This window comes from Brachycentrus maculatus, unplaced genomic scaffold (assembly GCF_059751285.1).
Source record: "Brachycentrus maculatus isolate JH-2025_06_01 unplaced genomic scaffold, ASM5975128v1 h1tg000031l, whole genome shotgun sequence".
NCBI classification, from domain to species: Eukaryota; Metazoa; Arthropoda; class Insecta; order Trichoptera; family Brachycentridae; genus Brachycentrus; species Brachycentrus maculatus.
Window position 1 is genome coordinate 942809 of NW_028280785.1, and position 25267 is coordinate 968075.

At 30.0% G+C, this 25267-nt stretch overlaps 1 protein-coding gene across 1 annotated transcript in view; it reads right to left on the reverse strand.

Annotated features, from left to right (window-relative positions):
* The window catches only part of prom (prominin), a 42650-nt gene extending 24501 nt beyond the window's left edge, over nt 1-18149 (reverse strand). Inside the window, exons 1-6 of the mRNA XM_088272590.1 lie at nt 16544-18149; nt 15211-15266; nt 13675-13904; nt 12650-12837; nt 9528-9623; nt 3673-3875 (exon numbers count right to left, since the gene is read on the reverse strand). Coding sequence (XP_088128716.1) covers nt 3673-3875; nt 9528-9623; nt 12650-12837; nt 13675-13904; nt 15211-15266; nt 16544-18149 — 2379 coding nt within the window. The remainder of the gene's footprint in view (nt 1-3672; nt 3876-9527; nt 9624-12649; nt 12838-13674; nt 13905-15210; nt 15267-16543) is intronic.
* Between the last annotated feature and the right edge of the window lie 7118 nt (nt 18150-25267).

Here is a 25267-nt window from a genome sequence, read left to right on the forward strand (position 1 = left end):
TCATTGAAATAAATATATGGTTTTGAAAAGAAAAGAGTTTTTGAGGTGCAAGAAAATTATAAAGAAAGATTTTTTTCAATATGCCTTTGCGAGTAAGGCCTAACACTGTAACACTGAACACTGAACACTGAAGTAACACTGAGCTGCAACATAAACTGAAGGAGACTAGATTTTTTTTTATATATAAAAATATTTACTAAATCAATTTAAGCTCAGTGAAAGTGAAAAAACTTTAGTTTTGTTAATAAAATTTCATGATTTTAAATACCTAATGAATTAATATTACGAGTATCTTGGTCACTATATTTTTAATGTGTTAAAACTTCGTTCAATAGCTAGCGACCCTAGCTATCGAACAAATTGGACCAGGTAATCTGACGCTCTACTTAAAAGATAGTAAACCTTCAATTCAATTTTTATTTTTGTTTTGTTCAATAATAAACAATGCTTTACTTAATATACAGGATAGTGTTTTAAGAAAATGACGCTTTAAAAATTATTCCAAATACATGTATTGATACTAAATTATACCTTTAACTGATGCATAAACAGTGAACACAATACATCATTGACACTTAATAAACAATTTTTAATCATAATTTTATGCCTTAAAAAACTATTTTTAATTTTGTAGTTGTTTAGACCTGATATAACGAAGACAGCGTACGAGTGTAGTGTGAGTAAGTACTTGAAAAGTATGTGCAAAAGAGGGAGAATTTTTCAAGAGAATAATACGACGGTAGTAAGTGTGAAAGCATGAGACAGTGTATGAAGGGTGCGAGGAATCCCGTACAGAGCTGCGATTACTCGTAGCTGGGATAGGTAATTATGAGTCTCTGTTACACATATACCATCGTTAAGTGCTACAACGTAAATTCTAATTTATCTCATTGATTGATTTAACATTTATTTTGTGGAATAACATAATGATTCCATTAAATTATTTAAAAAAAAAAACACTTGTATGAAATTACTTTTGACATTATTCATGTGAACAAAACTACATTTTAGTGCAGAGGTTCCCAAACTCTTTTATCTCGTAGACCCCTTGCCTTACCTGATATTGATTTTTATCAAATTCATTAACTTCAAATGTATTTTTGACAGCCGGTATATGTAGTGTTACTCACGGTAGTGAAGTGTAGTGAAAATTAAAAACCACACATGTTAGGTTTTATACATTTATATTTTAAATTGAAATTAAAACATAGACCCCTTGCAAGTTGTCATAGACCCCTGGGGGTCGATATAGACCACTTTGGGAATCACTTTTTTAGTGTGTAATTAGATAATTTATATTTGAAGCACTAACTTTGTGATTTTCCATTTTATAATTAAAATGTAACTTTGTTTTAAAATCAGTATAAATTTTTATTGATTTTAAAACAAAGTTACATTTGAATTATGATAAATAATCAAGTTATTAATATAGGTAAGTGGGGTAATAATTGGAGGGGAAGATGATGAGAATATCTGTAATTCTCAAAAATAGTGTTTATTTTAATAAACTCAAAAGTTGTCTATACAAGTGTTTAAAATTCTAAATTTTCAATAATTGCTTCAGTTTTTCAAAATATTACGGTATTTTTTTTGTATTAATTTAATCAATACTTTACATTTTAAATTGTATTGTATCTACAATGTTCAAATGAGTTGTGTCGTTATTTTAATAATTGAAGTGTTTAGGTAAGATTAGTATGCTGGGTGAGATAAAAAATATATATTTCGTATATCTAAAGTATTGTTAACTTTGTGGTATGGTATGACACTCTCATTGTCATTCATCGTTCACCTTATGTAATACCACCTATAAACACTACTTCATGACTACCGGTTTTGTAATAACCATTCATTATCAGGTTGAATGTAGTTTAATTCACTATTAATTATTTTTTAAATATTTTTTTTGGCACTGCATTTTATATAAACATAAAACAACAATTATACATGAAACTTTTTCCACATTTATTTTATCTGATCAAAAACCAGATTTCTTATTTACACATCGCTCACTCCTTTCAACAACGTCTAATATCAAAAATCGTCAATTTTCAGTTGTGCATGTTTTTGGAATGTCCAGAAAATGTACTATATCCCAGCAAAAGCGGCATATTTTTAACTTAATATTTACCCGCTACAGGGCAGATAGTGCTGTTTTTGCATTTTGAAGAAAAAGTATTGTCTAATTATTTTTTTAATATACTTAATATTTTTCGAATGGAGAAAAATTATTCAGGTTTTACCTAAAAAGATCTGTTGCACAGTAAAAACTTCAATAAGTGGCTTAATATTTATTTTTAATATATTTTATTATATTTTTCAACTTTAAAAATGATCTCCTGAAAAATCTTTTTTTTTTATATATATGACGTTGTTGAAAGGAGTGCGCGACATATCATCAGCAGAAGTAATGGTTAAATGTTTATACATTATATTTAATTTATAGTACATCAATTTAACAAAATACGTTTATTACTATTAAAATTAATCTGTTCCAAAAAACTTTTTTTTTGTTAAAAAGAGTCCCTGCTCAAAATAATATTTTCACCCTTCCGATCTTTGGCAAAGGCGTCTAAAATAATAGCAGCAGTTTCTTCACGCCATTTGACATTTCCCTCATAAGAAAGCAGTGAACCACGACATAGAGTAATCGAATAAAAAAAGCTGAGAATGCATCGAGCCAACATTTCCTGCGGAAACACCTTCCGGTGAGCGACATATCCAGTTACCCGACACCACACATCCGGTCACGTAGGGAAGAACTAAGCTATGTTACGGATAATCTTCTTAAAACAATTCGAGTGATTTTCCGATGGTGAGAAAAAATCATTGAAACGTTTTTCAGCATTGTTTTTTATTCAATTGAAGTTATTAAGTAAATATATCTTTATTAATAAATTGTATAAGTCGTAATGTAAGATACATGTTTATGTCCGGTAAGGAATCGAAAACGGATCAACCTTGGCAGATGTTAGCGACGTGTGGTTCACGAGCCAAATATGGCTCTTTGATTAATTTACAGATATTTGTTTTTTATTTTATTAAAATATTCTGTGCATATTTTCTTTTTTAGTTCGGTGGGATAAGGAAAAATGGTACCGATCAAGTACATACGAATCCTTATAAAACCTTTCTCTTGTTAAAATGTAAACATCGAATAGAAAGCAGTCTTTAAAAAAACATGTGTGTGTATGTGTTTGTGTGTGTGTGTGTCACTACAATCTACTTTCCAAGCAAAGCTAGATAAAAACACTGAAAACTGTTATTATATTTACAGAATGTGTATTTCAAATTCGAAAATACTGTTACACATTTCTATTTGTACACACTCTGATAAGCTGTGGGTGTTTTGTTGGGTAAAATATCCAAAATAAAACAAGGTTTGTTGGATTAAATTCTACATTTATTTATGTATATGTTAATACGTGACGCGTTTCGTCTTCTTAGGACATTATCAAACACTATACCTAATAAGACGAAACGCATCACGTATTAACATATACACAAATAAATGTAGGATTCAATTCAACAGACCTTGTTATATTTTGGATAAATTATCCAACAATTCAATATGGAATTGTACCAACTGTCTGCAGTTACAATAAACAATGTAGGTGTTTTCCCCTTATCCCTTAATAAACATAGAATATTATAAAGAATGCAGAAAAGTACCATGTCGAAGTGCATGACCAGCTCTATCCCAGCGGTGTCGGCCGTTTCACACAGGGGCCGGTCGCGCGCCGTGCAGTGGCGCCGCGCCGTCTCCGCCTGCCGCTTGAGGTCCCGCAGGCGCTCGTGAGCGTTGGCGGCCAAGGCGGCTGCCCGCGACCCGCAAGCGCCCAGGGTGGACATCTTGTTGGACAGTTCCAGGCTGGCTGAGAACCCACACAAAACAAACGGAAAATATTTTACATAATATATCCCGAAAGCAGGGTCAGCTGAAATAGTTTCGCGAACTCGGTTGAGACACGTTTAATAGGCATATATTGATATACCATTAGTAGGACGAAAATTCCGGAGTCTATCATAAATAAGGATAATCAAAATTTGTTCACAAAATTTTGTGTGTGTCCAAAACAATTTGTGTGTGTTCAATAATCTGGATTTCTCTATTTGTACATATTGTGTAGTGTGGTTGTCAATCATGAGTAGAATGGTGAATATTACACATTACCGATTTTTGATGGGTTTTCAAAAAAATCGTTATTCGAAACGACTGTCCGCCCGTTATTTTGAATAACCAAGGATTTACTGTATGCAGTTTCTTTTGAAAATAATATTTTTATGAACTAATATTTTTTAATGAAGTTGTATGTAAAAGCATACCTTTCTAATTATTCTTGTATAATAAATTCAGTTTTCAGCAAACGTAAAAAGGTATAATCGAATACGAGTATTACCGTTTCTTCAGTTCTCAATAACTATATAAAAATACAAAACAAACCCAATTTATAAAGGGGTGTTCACTTAGGGGATGGTTAAAGTAATCTTTTCAAAATATATTATTGTAAATGTAACAAACCTTAATTCGTTTGCGAAAATTATGAATTGGCTTCAAAGTTTACCGATGAAAATGTTAATCTCGTTTCACATTTCGGAACTCATTAACATTTTCACATCACTTCGAATTCAAACTAACTTTTCACTTCCAGAAATGATATTTCATTGTAAATAATTGTAGGCCGCGAAAGTAAAACAAAATGCTAAATCCTACGTTCGAATATACGAAGATAAATATTTAATATTTATTACTTCAGAGTTATTCATGCGTTAAATATTATTTACAGCTTATTTCCACGAAGTAGTATTTGGTAAATTATAAATTTAAATACAATAACGATTTCTGCGAAAGACATATAATACAATAATTTGAATTTTAAATAAATTTCGTATATCGTGAATTAAATGTTCTTTTATAATTTTTTTTCTTATGAATAAGGCAGTGATAGTTCGCATGCTCATGTAATTACGTTTATTCAAATTACTTCTCTTTTCATTATTCAGTATTTGCTTGGCATTTTTTCACAAACGGTGTTTCGATCAAAGGAAACTGAATCAAGCAAATATATATTAGACAAATGAACATATTTTTTTGAAATTTTTATTTATACACAATTTTGGGAGCATACTAGCACATCGCATTTAGTCAAATTAACATTATCAGGAATAATGGAATTGAATGAAGAAATACACATTTGTTGCAGTTTGATAGGAAATTGATAAGAACCTAATAATGAAATTATTAGGTACTTTCAGTCAATTTCAAAATATTTGACATTATTATTAATCTGTGTTTTGTAAAGTTTATTATTTATAATTTTTATTTATTATTTCGGCATTCACTTTGTGGTAAAGACATAATAAAATTGTCAATGAAAAACACTTGTTTTTTACCTGTTGAGTTGTATTTATTTTATTAAAACGACTAGGTTCGGAAAGATAGATAAAAAAATAGGCAATAGTCATAGACAATTCGATTCATTCCTCACCCAAATTAGCACATTTCATAATAATAAATTTACTTTTTAAAAAATTATGATAATGTTATCGACATCGTACGACTGATCTGATGATGCCAATAACAATGAAATCTGATAACTGATCACATAAAACAAGTCTGGTAAAAAACAAAATATTTCTTGTTTTATTGTATAAAATGCAGTTACACCACGAAATGTCATTTTTGTTATATATTTTTTCGGAATTCACTTAGTTGTAAGACATTATTAAATTTAAAAAAAGACCAGTTTTTTTACCACTCGTGTTATATTGTTACGACTATTTTAGGAGGCTACACATGCTTCTATTTACGGATTTGAATATAAACTTTGTACAGTTTATATTTAAACCCGTAGATGGAAGCATCTTTAGCTTCCGAATTAAGTCATCACAATATAATACTCAAGTGGTTAAAAACAAGTGTTTTATTTATAATAAAAAAAAGTCAGTAAAAAAATTAAAACTTATGATAAGGAATAATTTTAAATCAATACAAAAGTAGTATGTGAAAATGCGAATAATCAACATTTTTCCTTCATCCTCTTTTATAATAAAGAGTTATGACTTAGTATATTCTGCTAGTAAACCCTTGATTTAATGAAATTTCAAAATACAGTTACAAAATGAATTAGTCATTAGGAGTTATTTTAATATTAAATGTTTTGTATACTCTTGAAGGAAATTGAATTGAATTCTGGATTTTGTGGTTATAATATTTTTACGCAGAATGTATTAATAGACTTTTAATGGTTTTGTGTAAAATATAATATTGTAATATAATATGTAATAAAAATTATGATATTTTTTTACATCTTAACATAGATGATGATGAATATGGAGGTATGGACATTTACGGGGCTTACGACCGTCAAAGGCTGGTCTAAGTGATCACTTTACACACGTGTAACATTTACCAATCATTTAAAACCGCAATCTTTCATGTTTCTAAATTTGAACGACATGTTAATATAATACTCTTACGATAGCTTTGCGTAAACGCTTTATTTGAATTGTATTAATATGATTTTGCTATATTTACTCTTTTTACCCTTCTATGGATATATTTTAAACGGTTTTTTTTTCATATAACGCGGTGAAACGGTGTTCCGGCGCCTTTTTTAAAGGATTTTATTTTTAATTTTCAAAATCAATAAGACATTGTTTGCACTTACGTAATTACAATCTTTATTTGTATAATTCGACAAAATGATAAAATATGGTATTGTAATGAATATTTAAATGATACTTGAATATTTTTTTAAATAAAAAGCTTGACATGAAGTGAGTTCCGGAACCTTTTTCGTCAAAAAAAACCCTGATATTTTATATTATGTCATATACTTAAATGTATATATTACGTTGCATTTATTGCTGTAAAAGTATGAAATAATTTCCTTGTTTTGTGCATGTAAAAGCCTTTCAGGCGTATGAACCAATATATAAATAAAAATAAATAATAAATAATGTAAACATAATAATTGTTAATCATCCTAAATGATAAAGTTATAATAAACGATTAATAGAGTAACAAAAACAAGTCGTTATGCACGTTAATAGCACTAAAACCATTTTAAGGGTACATTTAATATTGTTGGGAATATTACAGCATAAGAGAATTGTTAATAGTTCTATATAAACCGTAATAAACCAGTTATCTTTATCAAATTAGGAACAAAGTGTTACAATACATTCGCACACGAAACATTTATTTACACATACATGTGAATAAATGTCATTTACGAGTGTCATTTAAAAGGATATACGCTGATAAATTTAATCTTGTAATTATATCACGATACTTATTATGATAACGTCCTAAGAATATTAGTTTAGTGGTGTTTTCAACGATCACGTATTGTAATTTAATTTGTATACGATGAAGTTGTGGCTAATAACAAAATCGATTCCTGATATTAAAAAGCAAAACATATAGCACTATTGCGAAATATGTTAGGTTTTCATGTTAGTTTTCTTTACCTGCTTAATATAAATCTTTCGTTTATAATTCAGACCTTGTACATAATATTAGTATTTATCATTTGTAAACATTTACTTCGCTATTAATTGTCTTATTTAATCTTTTAATAAAGTTCATTCATTTTGTTTTTTTAGTTAAAATCATTAACCTTCAAATTTCTAAAGGGAAGCTATTAAAATATACTTATTGACGCATTTGTTTTTTTTTTAAATAATGAGGAATATTTTCGTTTTTATTATTTACACAAATATTTAAATTTCATACTATTTCTGTGAGCCTAAGCGGCTTATTTTAAAAAATAGGAATGAAATTATGGTAGAGTGAGTTCGAACCGAAAAACTCTGACTTAAGAGTCTGCGACACTAACCACGGGACCACAACCCGACACAAAATGTTAAACCTAATTTTTATACAGGTATATCACTTATGGTCATAATTAAGAAAAACGACACTGCACTAGAATAAAACTAGGTTATTATTATCGTAAATATTATATACGTATGTACAAACTGAATAACTACATACTATTCAACGGAGGTGGACGTATAGAAAAATTTGTAATAAAGGCAATGAAAACAAAACACGATTTTCAAAGCCTACATTACGTCTTGTAAATCGTGAGGATTTTTTGCGCTCTTTGTGAGTTCACCTCTGCAAAGATCTCAGATTTGCGAACTTTCTTGATGACTTTATAATGCCATTTGGCGAGACGGAGAACTTTAAAGAACGGGAAGAAATGGAAAGAATAATTCCTTCAAAGGTTTTATGCCGGAATTAATTACGCGTTTAAGTACAAAGGCTGTATATAATTTATTTTTAGTTCAAAAGAAATTAAATGTTTCACTTTCATTAAAAAAAATACACGTCAAAATGAAGAATGGCATCCAAATCCTCTTAATAAGTAGGTCTTATGGAAGTCATTTGAAAAATATTTTGTTTTTTCCTGGAATTAATAAAAATGGATCTTTTTAACATTAAGTGATTAAAGATAATATATTTTACTGCTGTATTTAACATTTTTAATGGATAAAAATTCAAGTATTTTAAATGTAAGCAGTTCTTAATTAAGTACATATTTAACATTTGAGAGTTACACATACCTTTATGAAATGTAATTTTTCTGATGCGGAATGCATCGAAATACGTGTCACAATAGATCTTAAGAAATAGTGGTATATACTAAATGAAACATATTAACAAATTGAAAACAATTTTTCCGTCTGCCTCCATAGAATATCAGTTAGCATTTTATTTACCTTTTATACTTTGCTAGAGATTCTGGATTCAATTGTCAGGGGGGTTTTTGGTAAATACAATAAGAATATAAATCATGTTTATTTCATATTAACCTAGACTGGCACCTGAAGCGCATGATTGATCTCATTGCATTTGTATTTAAAAAGCTATCAAATAAACATATTCCAATTGGATGCAGTGACCTATGCACTATTGGTGCAAGGATCAGTAGTGATAGACATATTAAAAAATTGTACATTTTTTTTTGCATTTCAACATAAATGAAGAAAATTATAGAGGTGTGGGTATTTACAGGGCTTATGATCTCTCAAAGACTGATTAAGTAATCACTTTACACACGTGCAACATTCCACATATGATTGACAACCACACTACTAATTTTTTTTCGGAACTCTTAGGTATAGCATTAATCTCATGACACAGTCGGTACATATTAGTTCACAACAGCCATCTATGTAGGATTGAGAAATCGTTTATTTAGCAGAGATCCTTTTTTATTTTTTTTTTATTTGTATATACGCATGATCGGATTATTTTTACATACTGAGAAACGCATAAATACATGATTGATTTTTTTAAATGCAATTATTGATTTTAACATTTATTTTTATTCATACATTGTACAATGTTGTGAATCAAACATTGTATACTTTGTTTTATCATTTTATTTATCGACATATACATGTACAACATTATGTTATAGACACGAATTTTCCAAAATAAGAAGTTTACAAGTAACTGCCATTGAATCGAGTTGTTGAAATAAAAGTACTTATTTTGATGTCAATAATACCTGCTGAAATATCTTGAAGAGCGTCCAAGGCCACATCGACGCCTGTCTCCGCCGCCAGAGCCTTTTGTATCGGTTCACCAAGGAGAACGTCGGCGCCTGAAATTTTCATGAATTTTCATTAAAACTTGCTCATAAATACCTTCAGCGTTCTGAAAGGTTACGCCTGTAAAGTTTAAATACTTTGATTGCGCAATTTTTCCGCTAAAGGAGCATTATAAATAATAAACAATTAAGAATTTGAATTTATATTACTCAAGACGAGTGCTGGGCCTATAAAATGTAGTAGGTGCCTTAGAACGAATTCATGAATATATTTAGTTTAAGAAAAAAATGGAAATCAGTCTCATTAAAATATTAATTATAAGAAGGTAAATTTATCGTTTTCTGCATATTGAATAAGTAAAATATTTAAATGAAAATGAGTTTCAAAGGCAATCATAAATCATTAATTTAAATGAGCATACTTCTTTGAAAGAGAGATTCTAATTAAGGGTGTTTATCAAATAAAATTATTACTGTTTTTTTAAACACTCACATTAAACGTAATATCAATGTATACACATAATGAAAAGTTAATGGAAAATCCACTAATAACACACAAGTTTTCCTAAGACAATTATGGAATTCTGCAATTTATTATTACATTTGTATCTGAGGACCAAAACAAATTTTAGAAATTAAACAAATATATATAAAAATATTTTAATGGATTTTTCGACAATTTTATTTATTTTATCATTGTATTTATTTTAATGGATTTTTAAAACAAATGACAAAGGAAGATGATACAAAAATGGTCTTTTAAAGAATGCTTCACAATCAACTTTGACATTTTGATAATAAACTAATTATCAAAAAAAATGTTATTTTATAATTAAGAAATAATTGGATGGATTTGATAATTGTTTTTAAAAATTATTTAAAATTTTCTAAAAAGGTAATAGATCTAGATACGTTTTCCGTGAAAACTATTATTGTTGATTTATACCAATCCTTCAGGATTATCTTTCGTGAAGTTTCTCGTACATAATACGGAAGTTATCTTCGTTAGCAGGCTGTTTATCCCATAGAAATTTATAAAACTTAGCAAATTTATTAGTTTTCTAAAGGAGCCCTATTCTAAATTACTCGAGCGAAGTTGAAAATTCAGGAGAAGCAGAAATGAGATAACTGGGAAGAAATATTTGTTGATGGGACTGAAGGACGGGTACGACGTAAAATTATAAATGTGTAATATTTTGAAAAATTTTCGTAGCAAATTTGTAATTTTTACCACCCACTTATAATTTGAAACTCATTTATTCTTAATTTAACCAAGGTATGGAATATAAAAATTAAGCTTAGGTAATTAATTATTTTTCCACATTTTTGAAAATTACGAGTACCTTTAAAATGAATTACTTTATTTTTAATGAAGTAATAATAGATTAAAGAAATGAGGAATCAGAATGAAATTTTATTGGTATATTAAAAGATGAGAAGAGACCAATTTTACTTATGAAAATCTAAATTGGGAAATTGTAGCATGGTTTCTGAGATATTTTAAAGAACTTACGAGAATATGAAAACAATTTTTTTCCTTTGAAATATACCAAATACGTTTTAATGTAACTTTATTTTAAAATTGAAAGAGAAAAATATATGAATGTTTTCTCACTTTCAAACAATTTTTTTGTTGTTTAATATACATTTATTCAAAGCAGGAAGATTTATGAAAAAGACCGTACCAATTTCCCTTTAGCTTACAATTGACCTGATGATGGAATAATCCAAATCCAGTAGTCATAAAATAGTGTTTAAAGTACACAAATTGAACAATGAATGATACTGAGAGTGTTTTATTATAAAACAAGCTTTCAGTAAGCTTGCTTCGTTTATAAGTTTTTTTGAATGTTACGTTTTTTGTAGATAATCAATGACAAATGGATTGGAATAAATATATGTTATCAAACTACAATAAATCCATTTTTAATTTAAGTTTAACTTGGTTAGTACCATTTTTTTTAAATCGTGACACGTGTTTCGATGCGTTCCTCAGCATTTTCAAACACCGTATATGAAGCTGAGTCTAAATTTTAGATTTGTGACCTTGGGACGTTGAAGGAGGAGGTGGGAGCTGTTTTTTTTTATTATTATTTAGATTTAAAGCAATAATTACTTTTACTTACCAAGTAAAACATATTTTTAAAATATATATATATACATATTACCAAAAAGTGACTGCCGAATCAATCAATGAAATCACAATACATCCCATCTGATCAATTATCGTTTCAAATTTTATTTTAATACATATTTTAAGCAAATATTAGATTTAAATTTTAATTATCGGTTTAATGTCAAGCGAGAATATGTGTCTTTATTTTAAAAAATAACAGAGTTTTATTTCATAACACACGACTAATAATAGTTTTAATGATCACCTGCCAATGAAAACAGCTGTGGTTTTCAAAACTAGTCATGTGTTATAAAATAAAACTTAATAAGTGGTATGATTCACGATTTAATTTTTAAAATAATCCACATGTAATTAAACAAAGTTAATGCCGAATCAATAAATAATATGAAAGGTGACTTAATAAAAAGTTATTATCTAGAGATATTGACAGCTGTCCCACCGCATGCCCAGACCTGATACAGAAGCATCTAGGCTTCCTGACAGATCTGCTCTTGCAAAGCAATTTTTTTAAACTAAGTTGCGAAAATTATTGAAAATGTAAAACAATATTAAATTGTATCCCGATTTTACTGTGAATTTACATTTAAAAGCTTTCAATATGCCTGTAACTGCCAATCTAAATTAATACAAGCTTGTAATTCCGTCACCAAATTTTCTAGAAGTTGAAAATCCACCAATAATGCACAAGTTTTACTAAGACAATTATAGAATTCTGCGAATTATTATTGCATTTGTATCTAAGGACCAAAAAAGATATTAGAAACGGATAAAAAAATACAAATATTTAATGGATTATTTAACACTTTTACTTATTTTATCGTTGTATGGTGTTTTAATGGAATTTTCAAACAAATGACATAGAAGATGATGCAAAAATAATCATTTAAAGAATGTTTTAATATGTTTTAATGTGTAGGCGTTATTTAGAGATAAACTTATTTACGGTCAAGGTCATGTTCTGCAGCAGCGATGGCTTGGTCAGCACTGTGGACCAGGGCGTGAGATAGGCCTTGGTGCGCCGCCCTCGTGTAGGTAGGGATGTCTCTGGCAGCTGCCGAGAGCAACTCTCCCACTCGAGATGCCCCGTTGCAGGCTAACTCGTTTCCGAAGATCATGGTACCCACCCCCAAACTGTAAGACAAATAGTTGAATTGTCAATTTAATTTAGTAACAGCATCTCGATTATAACGTTAGTACCGCATATTAGAAGGTGAAAATTCAAAAGGGTATTATACTTTTGGTAAAAATGATAAGAAAAAAAATCGAAAAATAAATTACCTCGTCTTCCTGACACTAGGTGTTCAACAGAAACATTTTTTTTTTTAAATATTAGTATCGGTATAACACAATCCAAACCAAAACCATGTTTTATAGCAAGTATGAATAATACTATAAATTTAAAAAAAATATACCTGTTAAGAATAAGATATTTAAAAATATTTTCAAAAGGATATGTTGTATTTATGCGTCGTTTAAAAAAAACAGTGTATTCAAAATATTATTAATGATATTTCGTATCGATTCAATATTGAACAAGTTAAAGACACATTCGAAGGTACTTAATAAATATATGTGATACTCATACTTGATTTAAATACATAAATTTACACGCACGCGCACACACAAACACACACACACAATACATTTTTATTAAAAAATTGAAATTGATTTTTTAACAAATTCATAAGGCGAATGTAGATGGAAATAAAAGCAGGGAAAGACAGAGGAAAACTAAGAATGATCAAGTCTTTGCAATAATTGAAAAGTTACGTCAGGTGTCGGAATAATTGACGGGTATATATGTGTAGATGAATGAATGCGGAAGAGGCTAAAAATATTTTTAGAGACGGATTGGTAAAGCGTTCTATTCAGCTGCGAGAAAAAAGAATGATCTTTAGTTAAATAGCTAAGTTGTATTATTCGCAGACTAATATTTACTACAATTTTCATAATTATTTGAGTACTCACAAGGATATCACTATGAAGATCTGCATCACCAGCAGCCACATCCTCTTCTCGCAGGGTCCTCCGCCCTCGTACGGGGCCCCCGGGGGCGGCGGACTGACTCCGCCCCCCGACTTGGAAGGCCCCCCTATGACGCGTAGCAGCGCGCAGCACAGCCCATACACGGGCACCACAAGAGAGAAGGCGAAGGCCAGGATTATGGCTGATATGAAGCCTACCTCCACCCTTAGTGACTGAAAATACAAAGAAAACTTCAGGTGTATTAGTAAAAGGAAAGAAATACTACAGAAATAATCCTGTGAAGTACAAGGCGTTTCCGTGGTGTTATGGTTAACTGCCGTGATGGAGGTCCCGGGTTCGATTGCCAGGGGGGAGAAAGTAATTATTAGTGATTTTACAATATATTTTTTTTATATTACCCTGGACGGGTTTTGATCACCTTGCCTTTATGTAAGTTACGAGCCAGATAACACTGTGTCAATACGATACAGTGCCTTATGCACCATTACGTGCGAATAAGGGTTAGAAGAAGTAATATTAGATGGTATATAATATATAACTTATAGTCATTAATGTATTGGTACATGTTTTATTATTTTGACCAAAGATGTACTAGTTTTTTTTAATGTTTTCTTTATTCACCGAGAATTTATTTAAGTTCATGTTAACTAGGAACCTTAAGCCATGAAATGATTTTTTAGAGAAGGTACCTACTTGATTAAATAATATTTAGGGCACATGATTTAGTTTTATTTCAAGATATGTTTTTATTACTTATTGATTCTAGAGTATCACCCCACAGATATGAATTATACCAATAATATTGTTTGAGACGAAGCATCTTTATTTTCAGAATGAATCTCATCTTTGTTCAATCGTAGCAAGCTTAATACTTTATACACACACACACACATATCTTAAATATTCCTTTTTTTGTTATTGTTAAAAATTATTTTATTTACCTCGAATGTTAACGAAATTAATAAATATTTTTTAATTTTTAATTTTATCAATTTATTTCATAGATACATACTTTTTTACTAAAGGTATAACGGCTCTTTAGGCATGGCCTGTGTTGAGCCGAAAAAGTTTCATGTTAATTTTTATTTTATTAAATTATATACATTACATACAATAGATACAATAAAAAATTACAGTATAAAGGTTTTAGAATAAAATAATTACACGTGTGATTTTAATTAATTCACTTTCTACCTTATCCCTTCCAACAAGAAACAACCATCGACGGATACTGTTCTTAAATACATGATCGCTACTGGAATTCTCAACGGCTATTAAAAAATGTGATTTTTGCAAGCGGTAAAATACCAATTTATTTAAATACTATATTTGATATTGCGTCTCAATAATTACTATTGCGGAATATATTTACACATGGCTATCATATAAGACACGATATTTGGACGCGGAATATATTTACACATGGCTATCATATATGACACGATATTTGGACGCGATGTGTTTGGAAAGAAGATACACTTGCACAAGTATAAAGTAATGTAGAATAATAAATAATACCTGCAAGATAAGTTGTGGAACTGACAGCGTATTCCACATAACGTCTCGTAGCAGTTCTGAAAAATAGCGTAAACATCTCAGATGACAAATTCATACCGACTAACTTATTTACTACGACAACGAATTGCTTTAATATTACACCAAAGCAGGAAACGATTGAATATAAAATGAGCATAATGTGGCAAAGGGTTGTTTAAAAACTCATCCATGCATTACAAAGCCAATAACTTTCAGAATTCAGCTTTCTCTTCTTTCTACAAAAAATCCTACGTTGAATGTTTATGTGTAATAGTGTTTAGGTGTAATTTTTGAATGTTTGTATCCTTCTTTTTTCGCTGTTTATATTGAATATACATTTTTACTTTTAAAATACATTATTATATAGCACTATGTCTCTCCAAAAAAAAAATTACAAAAGTGCATGATTTTTTTTGCAGAATTTCTTATTTTTGATAGGCGTTTTGAAGTGATTTAAAAATATTCAATTTTTTTATTATCCGTAGGGCTATTAGAATAGTCGATACCAAATTATTAATAATATTTACGTTAATGCTTGATGTTGATTTTTCATGCCAAATTATTTTGGAATCTTAAGGTTTTACTTTTTTGGATTTACATTTTTATAATTTGTAATTCTTGCAGAATTACTTTTTAAAAAAAAAAACATGAATATTTGTTCATGGAACAATTTTGACAGAGTTTAGTACTCTTTATTACCGTAGTGTAGTGGTTGATGTATTTAACTGGCATGCAGGGTTCGATACCGAGGGGTTAAAATGAAAATAAATATTAGTGATTTTTCAGTCCAATCACCTTTCCCTTGTGTATTTAACGATCAAGATAACATTGCTTCTGTGATATTCAGTGCTATATAAGATGAGTTTTCCTACATTCTCATGCCCACTTAATATTTTCTAACTCTTTTAATTTTCTAGGACACTACCTTGTGGGATCAAAACGATTTTTTACCCAACTATTTTAGTTGAATTTATATGATTGTTATTTTGTTTCCTTCAATATACACGTTAGCATTTAAAACTCAATTGTTCAGTTTCTGTGGTGTATACGCGTTAAAAAATACCAATTTTATTTAGTAAAATTCGTATTTAAACCTTAAAATGAGCGTAACCTGAATCATAAATCATCTTAAGTAACAAAATGGACCTTTATAAGCTGAACGAGGTTGCCTTTTACTGCCTGTTAAAGAGATATTATATTTCACCGCAAAATTTCATTTACAAAAACGTTTATTCTTTTCGCGAAAATAAAACGTTTGTTCTTAAAAACAAAGTTATGAATTAATCTTAAAGAAATTTACAAACGTAATTCTTACCAGTCGGGAAGTCAAATGGGTGTAAAAATGTGAAAAATCCAGACAGAAATCTGAAGACAAATGTTCCCTCGGAGAGTTTAAGTGTCGGTGTTACGTACTTCTCTCTCGGTAGACTCGCGCTGAATCGTATCACGGTATCCCTGTCTCGTTCTCTCGCCTGTAGGGCGTACCACTTTTCGTCCTTGTCGTGCAGTTTAGTTATATTTAATATCGGCGGAGAGTTTATAGTTTGGTCCTTCTCTAAATCGGATATCGGTGTCTCCGTTCGGTAGCGGGAGTCGGTATCGGGGATATTTATTTTGCTAGTTTCCTCCGTGCCCGGTTTGTTTATGTTGGCCTTTTTCTTAAGGTAATCGTAAGAACCTTCGTTAGCTGTTGACTCGGAGCTCTGTTGTCCTTTAGTTTCTTTTATTGAGTTCGAGTTTTCCGACGCTGGCTGACTATTCTCCCGCGAGTCGTTAGAATCCATTTTGAATTTTACTTCCGTCTCGAAAGGGATTTCCTTGTTTATTTTATATTCGATGTTTAATGTTTTATTGACACCCCATTTACTCTTGTTATTATCATCGTAATTTTCTGTTTTTTTATCAACTGGGTTTAAGTCAAGTATAGCCCTCCTAGATTTATCGTAATTATGAATATGTGAAATGCTCTTAGAACCCTGAAGAAACTTATCACTAGATAAACCATGCACTCTTCTAAAAGGCGTTCTATCCTTTTCAATCTCTTCCATATCACGATCTTTGTAATAAAAGGAGTTATTTTTATAATAAGTTTTCATTTCACCGCAGTCTTCTGCAACTAAAGGCAGTGGAGGGAGTATTTGGGAAACATCCGTTGCGGAAGTGCTCTCGACACTGTGCGACTCGTCGAATGGATCCACATTGACAGAATTATTGTGTTTCGTACCTTCGTTCAAGAGACCATTTTCATTTTGTAAAAGAGAATTTATTACGATTTTTCCAATCTTGTCGGGAGAAATTGTGCCAAGGCTTTGGCCTTTTATTTCGTTTCCCTCCCTTTGAACATCACGTTGCAATGAGCCATTTTTCACAGACACTATCGGAGGCTTCCTGGCCACTGCCTGCTCCGTAATGTCTGTTAATTGTCTCTCAGAGTCGAGGGGTGAAGGCAGCCCCTTCCCACCCCCCGGATCTCCTTCCAGCCCCGAAACAATTTCCCTTATTGGAACCCGCTCGCCAGCTTTCTCCGATCCAATATCATCATTAATACTGAGCGCTCCATTAGATCCATTTGCTAGTGGTAACGATGTGAAATGACCGCTGAGATTTGCTTGATTTTCCCCTGCATTATGTTTCTGTAGATAAATCCCGCCAAAGCTTTCTACGTTTATAATTCTTTTAGAGTCGTTAACGTTTGAACTATTTCTAACTAAGTCAACTTTTAATATTGTCCTCGTTGCATTCGAAGATTCTCCGATAGTTTTCCCCTCCACTTGATGCGTAAAGAACATAAATAAGGTTGCGAAGGACAATACGAAGGGAAAAGTTACAATGCTCCCTCGGCCTTTTATACGGGTCATGGCGTTGCAGTTAGATTTTTTATCGGAACTTCCGCGGAGACCCCCCGCTTGTGTGGCCGACATTTTGTTGCTGCTGTTTATTGTCCTAGAAACCCGAGTGTTTTATTATTTCCCATGTTGTGTTTAAACTGAAACTCGCGCATAACATTTAATATTCGACTGCGGATGACGTTAATGGGTTTTTCATATTTTTTAACTCTTGATGAATGCACGTACAAAATGGTTTTTCACTCACTGCGCGGGGTTATTCGCAATATATAAAAACGGCACAAACACCGTATCTCAACAATTACATACGTCGACTCTAGTTAGACTTTTTCACTTATCCTCATATAGAGTATTCTAAAGCCAAACAATCAATTTTCTCACTCGTAAGTGGAGGTTATTTTCCGGTGGTAATGAAACTCGACAAGGAACAATATTTCAAAAGCAAATATACGGAGCGCGATCATTCTTAGTTAAGGCGGACACCGTGTAAATACTGTACTAGTACTAGCTCACTTCAGGTAAAGAATGTACTAACAGTGGCTGGGGAGGCTAATAGCTAGTTGGATTACTACTTGGTAGGTTACATAAACCAGTGCTTTCACGACAAACGTTGAAAAGCAAACGAACAAATTAAAATAATTAATAAATAACAAAAAAAAAATTTCTTAAATGTTTTTCGCAGATACTTTGGAAAATTTTATAAACTGTATAAAATTAAACAACTTTCTTTTAACCGCTTTTTTATTATAAGTACGCTTTAGCCTACCGGATTTGACAAGAACCTTGTCGAAACCGGTAGGATTTAGGATTTTTTACGAAGTGTGTGGAAGTTTTTGGTAAGGGATTGTAACTAATTATGAGTATTTTAATGTTTTTCATGTTTTATAATTTAATAAACCCTGATGATGACAAGGTTCTTGTCTAAACCGGTAGGTTAAAGAGTACTTATAATAAAAAAGTGGTTAAAACAAAGTTCTTTTATTTTATGGATTTTGAATGGATAAAAAATTGGATTTTGTAAAACTGGATAATTGTAGCTCTTGTGGAATAAATATTTTAAGTTTTGAAAACAGATTAAGCGGTATTAACTAAGTAATTAATTATGTAAAATAAAATTGTATTCCTGCGCTCCTTATCTATGTAAGAAATGGAAAATATTTTGTCAGATACAGATGACGTAAATGAAGATGCTTGAAGTGAATGTTATCATCATTATATGGGAGTGTATATGGAAGAGGAAAAGTATATCAATAGAATGTGAGATGAAGCAATACCTAAGACACTCGGGGTTGCACACCCTTTTCATTTATCTTATTATTTACATAATACATGAAATGCGTAAGTAAGAGAAATTAATTGAAAATTTGAGATGCTCATTAAAATATACAGTCACACACACGCACACACACACACACACACACACACACACACACACACACACACACACACACACACACACACACACATACATGGAGGGACCGGGATCGACTCTTTAATATTAATGACTTCTACATCAAATATTAATTTTACAATTACCCTGGACTAGAACTTGAAGGGCAAGTTTGTTCATCATGCATTTATGCAATTAACGATCAAGATAACACCACCGCGATACGATTAAGTGCCTTATGTACTATTGGATACAAATAAGGGTAAGAAGAAGATATATAAATTTTACATTGTATATTTGGATATCTACTTTTGTCCGCCTTCGTAGTGTAATGGTCAGCACGCTAGGCTACCATGCTGGAGGTCCCGGGTTCAATTCTCAAGAGGGTCAAAATAAATATTAGTGATATTCAGTCTAATATTTATTTAATATGACCCTGGACTGGTGCCTGAAGCAAAAGGCTGATTACCTTTCCTTCGTGTATTTAACGATCAGGATAACACTGCTTCTATAAGATGCAATGCCCTATGCACCATTGGGTGCGAATAAGGGTTAGAAGACTTTAATAAGGCATAAAACTTTTACTTAAAAAAAATTATTGTAAGCATTTGCGATTTAAAAAAAATAGAATTCTTTTCTGAAACCATTATCAGATAAATATTCACATTTCAGAGCCATAAATGATATCGTTTTGACCGTTTATTTGAAATATTCTAAGAGATCTGACAGGGTATATTTCACGATTTTCCTGTCTGAACCATTTATTTTTGGATGTGAAACCTTCAGAAGACAAATGGCCGAATAATATCAACCCCGACATCAACTAAAGCAATTTTTGAGTCATCAAAACAAAGTAGTCCTCTGTTATCTTGTTCGCAATGTTCATTGTTCACCCTTCCGTGTAACGAGGGGCTGCGATGACATATAACTTGTAATAGTTTCTACTTTTTTCCGCAATTAGTGTTCAGAATTTCTCGTTGAAAAGTTCAAATTTTCAGCTTCGCATCATTCAGTAAAAAGCGCCGTAGATTTTAATTAAAATCTCTCATTTTTCTTTAAATGCGGTGTTTAAAAGGAATATATTTAACTGTCATTGATTGATGTGGGAGTAACGTGATGGTATTATTTATCCATTTTAAAACTTACCGTAAAATTTGTGAATAGAAATAAATTAAATTTATAATTGTGACGTCTCAATATGGATAGAACTGGTGAATATTGCACTGTGTAAAGTAATTACTCAACCAGTCAATGATAGGTCATAAGCCCTCTAAATAACAAGATATCCATATTCTTCTTCATCTTTGTTGAGCTATCAAAAACGTAAAAATAACTCCTAAGTGGAGAAAATCCAGATTTGTGACCAAGTAAAATAAATAAAAATGTTTTTTATACAAAATCTTAAATCTCCTATTGTTGTTTACTGATTGCTTTGGAATTTCGACATAACAATACATTCTAATACGCTCTTGTTTTTTAATAAAACTTGTGACATGTGGTTTTATCAATGACTAAAAGCTTTTTTGATAATCAGTTCTTTAAGATAATGGCAGCGCCATCCGTTGAACATAATACTAATACGCACATTTCAAATATTGCTCTTGGCAGGTTGTTTGCTTCTTGACAGTTGCTGAGCATTTGATTGTTTTCGATTGCATTGTTGTTTCATATGTTTTTGATATTTTCATTGCCTCACTCAAGTCAAGTATTCTGAGATTTTAAATGTATTTTTTTCTTTATCTTCCATTTAATCTGACTGAGCTACAAACAAGAAAAAGCACTTATTGTGAATATTAATAAATATATATTTATCTATAAAAATATTGGGCCATGTCAAAAAAATTATATTGTTAATAATCTTTGAAAAATAAATATAAAATTAAAAATGAATAGTTTGAGATGGTGAATTAATAAGACAATGAACTGTCTGCATTAGTCATATAATTCCACACCGTGTTTGTATGGCTTCCCATCCTCTATGTAACTCCAGTAAGCATATTAAACAACCCGAGGCTATAACAGACAATACGAGCACATCTAAACAATTGTTCGTTTGTAAGTACAAAAAGGTAAAAAGATAGCATGGTTTTAAATTTGCTTAACGCAGCATAAAATTGTAATTACTAGTACAATAGTGCAAAATATAAAGCAATGTAGTGATTTAATTATATAAATAAAATGGCTTCGCATAACGTTGTCTTTTATATTAAATTAAATAATTAAGGTTGTAATTATTTATTCGGCAGTCGCTAAGTGGTAAAATCATTCCATTTCATAACTTGGTAATTACTATTAATTCTTCAAATCTATTGTGACACGTGTTTCGATGCATTCAGCATCATTACACAATATTGAAACTCCATAGTTTTAATTTGAAAAATGTTTGCAATCAAACTATTTGCCTACTCGCATGAAAAGATTTGAAAAAAAAAATCAAAACTGAAATTCGGGCAAATCGTTCTGATACGAAAAACGGGTCTATAATTGAAACTCTTCTTAAAAATGCAAACCTCAAACTTCTAGAAATATGATTTGAATGCTCAGTTTTTTTTTAAACAAAAACAGCTCGAACGGACTATTCTTGATTAACTTTCAAATATATATCTCGGAGTTGAATAAAACAACCAAGATATGCTTTAAATCAGAAATTAATCAATGAATAAAGCATTGATAAACTTTTATTATAAATATTATGGAACAAATTTAAATATCAAAATATCAATTCATGCAGTTTTGAATGTGGATAATTTTTTATTATTTTGAATTCAGCGCTTTGTCAACCTCTATTGTCAAACAATTCGGTCTTAATTCGTGAACTATATGAAGACAGGGTACTTAGACTTAGATTTTTGGATAAGAAAAGAATATATTGAAGGAATGGATACGATATAAAAAAGAGGAATCAAATAATTGGTGGCTAAAAATATACAATACATATGTTCATATTTATATATAATTTTAGTTTATGTTATAAAATGTATAAACCATATCATCAAAAGAAAACTGCACACTTTTCCTTATAACTTGGAATTTTTTTTTTTTAAAATACATTAGTAATAATTTAACATGTCTTACTAACATTTTAAATGTTTGTTTGTTGCTGAGTAACGCGCTTAATAAAGAAAATCAATAATCCACCATAGAATTTTTAAAATATAACTTAAAATAGTTGTAAATTCCTAAAGTTTGACTTGCTTGAATTATTATTAGTAATTCGTGTATTAATTTGTATGAGATGTTCTTTGCAATAAAATTCACAAACATTTTTATCGTTTAAAATATACTGTCTTAAATATAAAATTGATTTGTCGATGTAACGGAAACGCATAAAATACAAAAATACAATGTGATAAAAATATTTGCATCTTTTCAATGCGATTTTATGTGATAGAGAATTGATTTAGTTTCTTTTTTTCTGAATACAGTCTCTCTCAAGATATAAGAGTCAATACATTAAAAAGCCCCTTTCATTCGTTGTATGTTTGATTTATTAACCAGAGAACAGATCGTATTTATAACGTTTTTATTCGCATTTCCGTTGATTTATAGTCATGGAAAATATAAGTTTATTTTTTAGGCCGGGGACCTAAAGCAGATAACCCACCCCCGTGATCCGGCCTAAAAGCCTTACAGCGGTCCAGGGAGGAATTATTTGCAGAAGTCACGAGTTGCGTGCCGAGCAATAAAGGAAGAGAGGAAAGACATCCGAAGAAATCGACATTCTCGTAAACCCGCATAGTTCTATGAATACAGAAAAGCAGAAGTAAAATCCGGAAAAATATATATATTTTTTCCTATTGTCATATTAGAAATCATTAACAGAAAATATCATTGAAATTTATATTATAATAAACTATTGTTTTCCTAGCTATGCCTATGATTTAAAATTATAAGTTAATTTTTTTTATTGGATACCTACTGTATATTCTTACTATTTAAGGTAAAATATATTTTATATATTCTAATGGAGACAGTATTTATTTAAAGAAAAAAATAGAGTATATTTTATCTTAGTAATGTCAAGAGATAATTTACATATAGAAATCTCATTAAAAATAAATTACATTATAAATGGAATAATAAAAACTCCAAAATTTATAAACTGAATGGAAATAGCATTAAAACTTGAATCAATTGTTTTTCTTCAATTTTGGCTTTTAATCCACAAAAATTTTGAATTACTCGTATTTTTTAATGAATTTTTTATCCTTTAACCTTTTTTTGTTGTGTTGAAAAATTTCCTACAAAAAAATGATATTTGAATAAAGAAGTAATTAAAAAGTTAAAATATACTAATTAATATGTATGAGTGTTAAAAATTCTGACAGAGTAATAAAATAAAATGCTAACATCTTTGATTGGCGCTGATGCAGATTTTTTTTTGGTTACAATCAAAACTTAATCATATTCAAACTCGACTAATTTTCTTACAATTAAATTTACAATACCTCGCAAGAAACTTTTTTCAATTATTTAAGAAAATAATGTCGAATTTTATGGTAGACAAGAGAGAATATATCAAAAAGCGGCTTTAAATATTTCAGTTTTATAATTCTTTCTCTTTCATTTTTTGTCAAACATTATATCACATGATGAAATTTACATTTTTTTCTTATAACCTAAGACATATGACGAATTTTTGTTTTCTTAAACTACGTACTCTCTAGCCTTTATGGTATTTACTTAGGAAAGTAATAATATTTCTACTCAGCTTTTGATCACGTCCTCTACCAATGTAAGTAGAGCCCAGAGTAATGTGTAAACCCTTTGTGTAAAAGTCAAAGAGCATTCACACAATACATGTATTTCAGAAACAACATAAAAGGTTTTGCATTTATCTCTATTTGTTTACAAAATAAAACAGCATGTATTTACTCGTATACACAGATTTTCATAAAACAGCAAGTTTGTAATGAAAACCGATTCAAAATATAACCTAAGAAACTTTTTCGTTAATTATTTTTGGAACAGATTTAAATAGAGGGTTTATCCTTAGATTGCGATATCTCTGAAGTATTTTTGCTTTGATAAATTATTTGCGAAAATTTCTTAAATTTCTTCAAAATGTTTTTTTCCTGGTATTTAACATGGTTTTTCTGTTTTATCTTAAAAGTTGTATGAAACCGAATATTTTTAAAATTCCTTTTTGATAAAAATATGCCTTTAGGTAAAAGACTCGGTTAACTCAAAAGAACCTAAGATTTCGTAGTTAAAATGGCTGGGTTGATTATCTTGATAAAAATACTTGAATGTTTTATTGTAAATGTTTTAATATTTAAATGTGAACGTTTTAATGTTTTCACAATTATTTCATAACTATTTCGATAACTTTGTATATAAGATGTTAATTTTAACATGAATTAAATGTTAGTTATCAGATTTCATTATTTCTTGAGTTATGTGGACTAGTTTAATAGAACTAGTTTGCAGTGTTAATAACATATAAATAAGAAAACGATACATTACACACACGTAAGGAATAATTATATTAACTGAGATTAAAGTAGATCATGCTATTGTCTCAGAGCTAACGGTACTTTTTAATACGAGTATTCTGTCCGATGTACATCTATGTTTTATATATATATATATATATATATATATATATATATATATATATATATATATATATATATATATATATATATATATATATATATATATATATATTTATACGTACAAATAAATGTGTGAATGAATATATACAATAAGTTATTTTTAACCTTTTTAATAACAAATTGTATTATAACATATATCTTTCTAGTAGCTAACGTATGCAGGTCAAAGCCCTACCGTCTTTTTT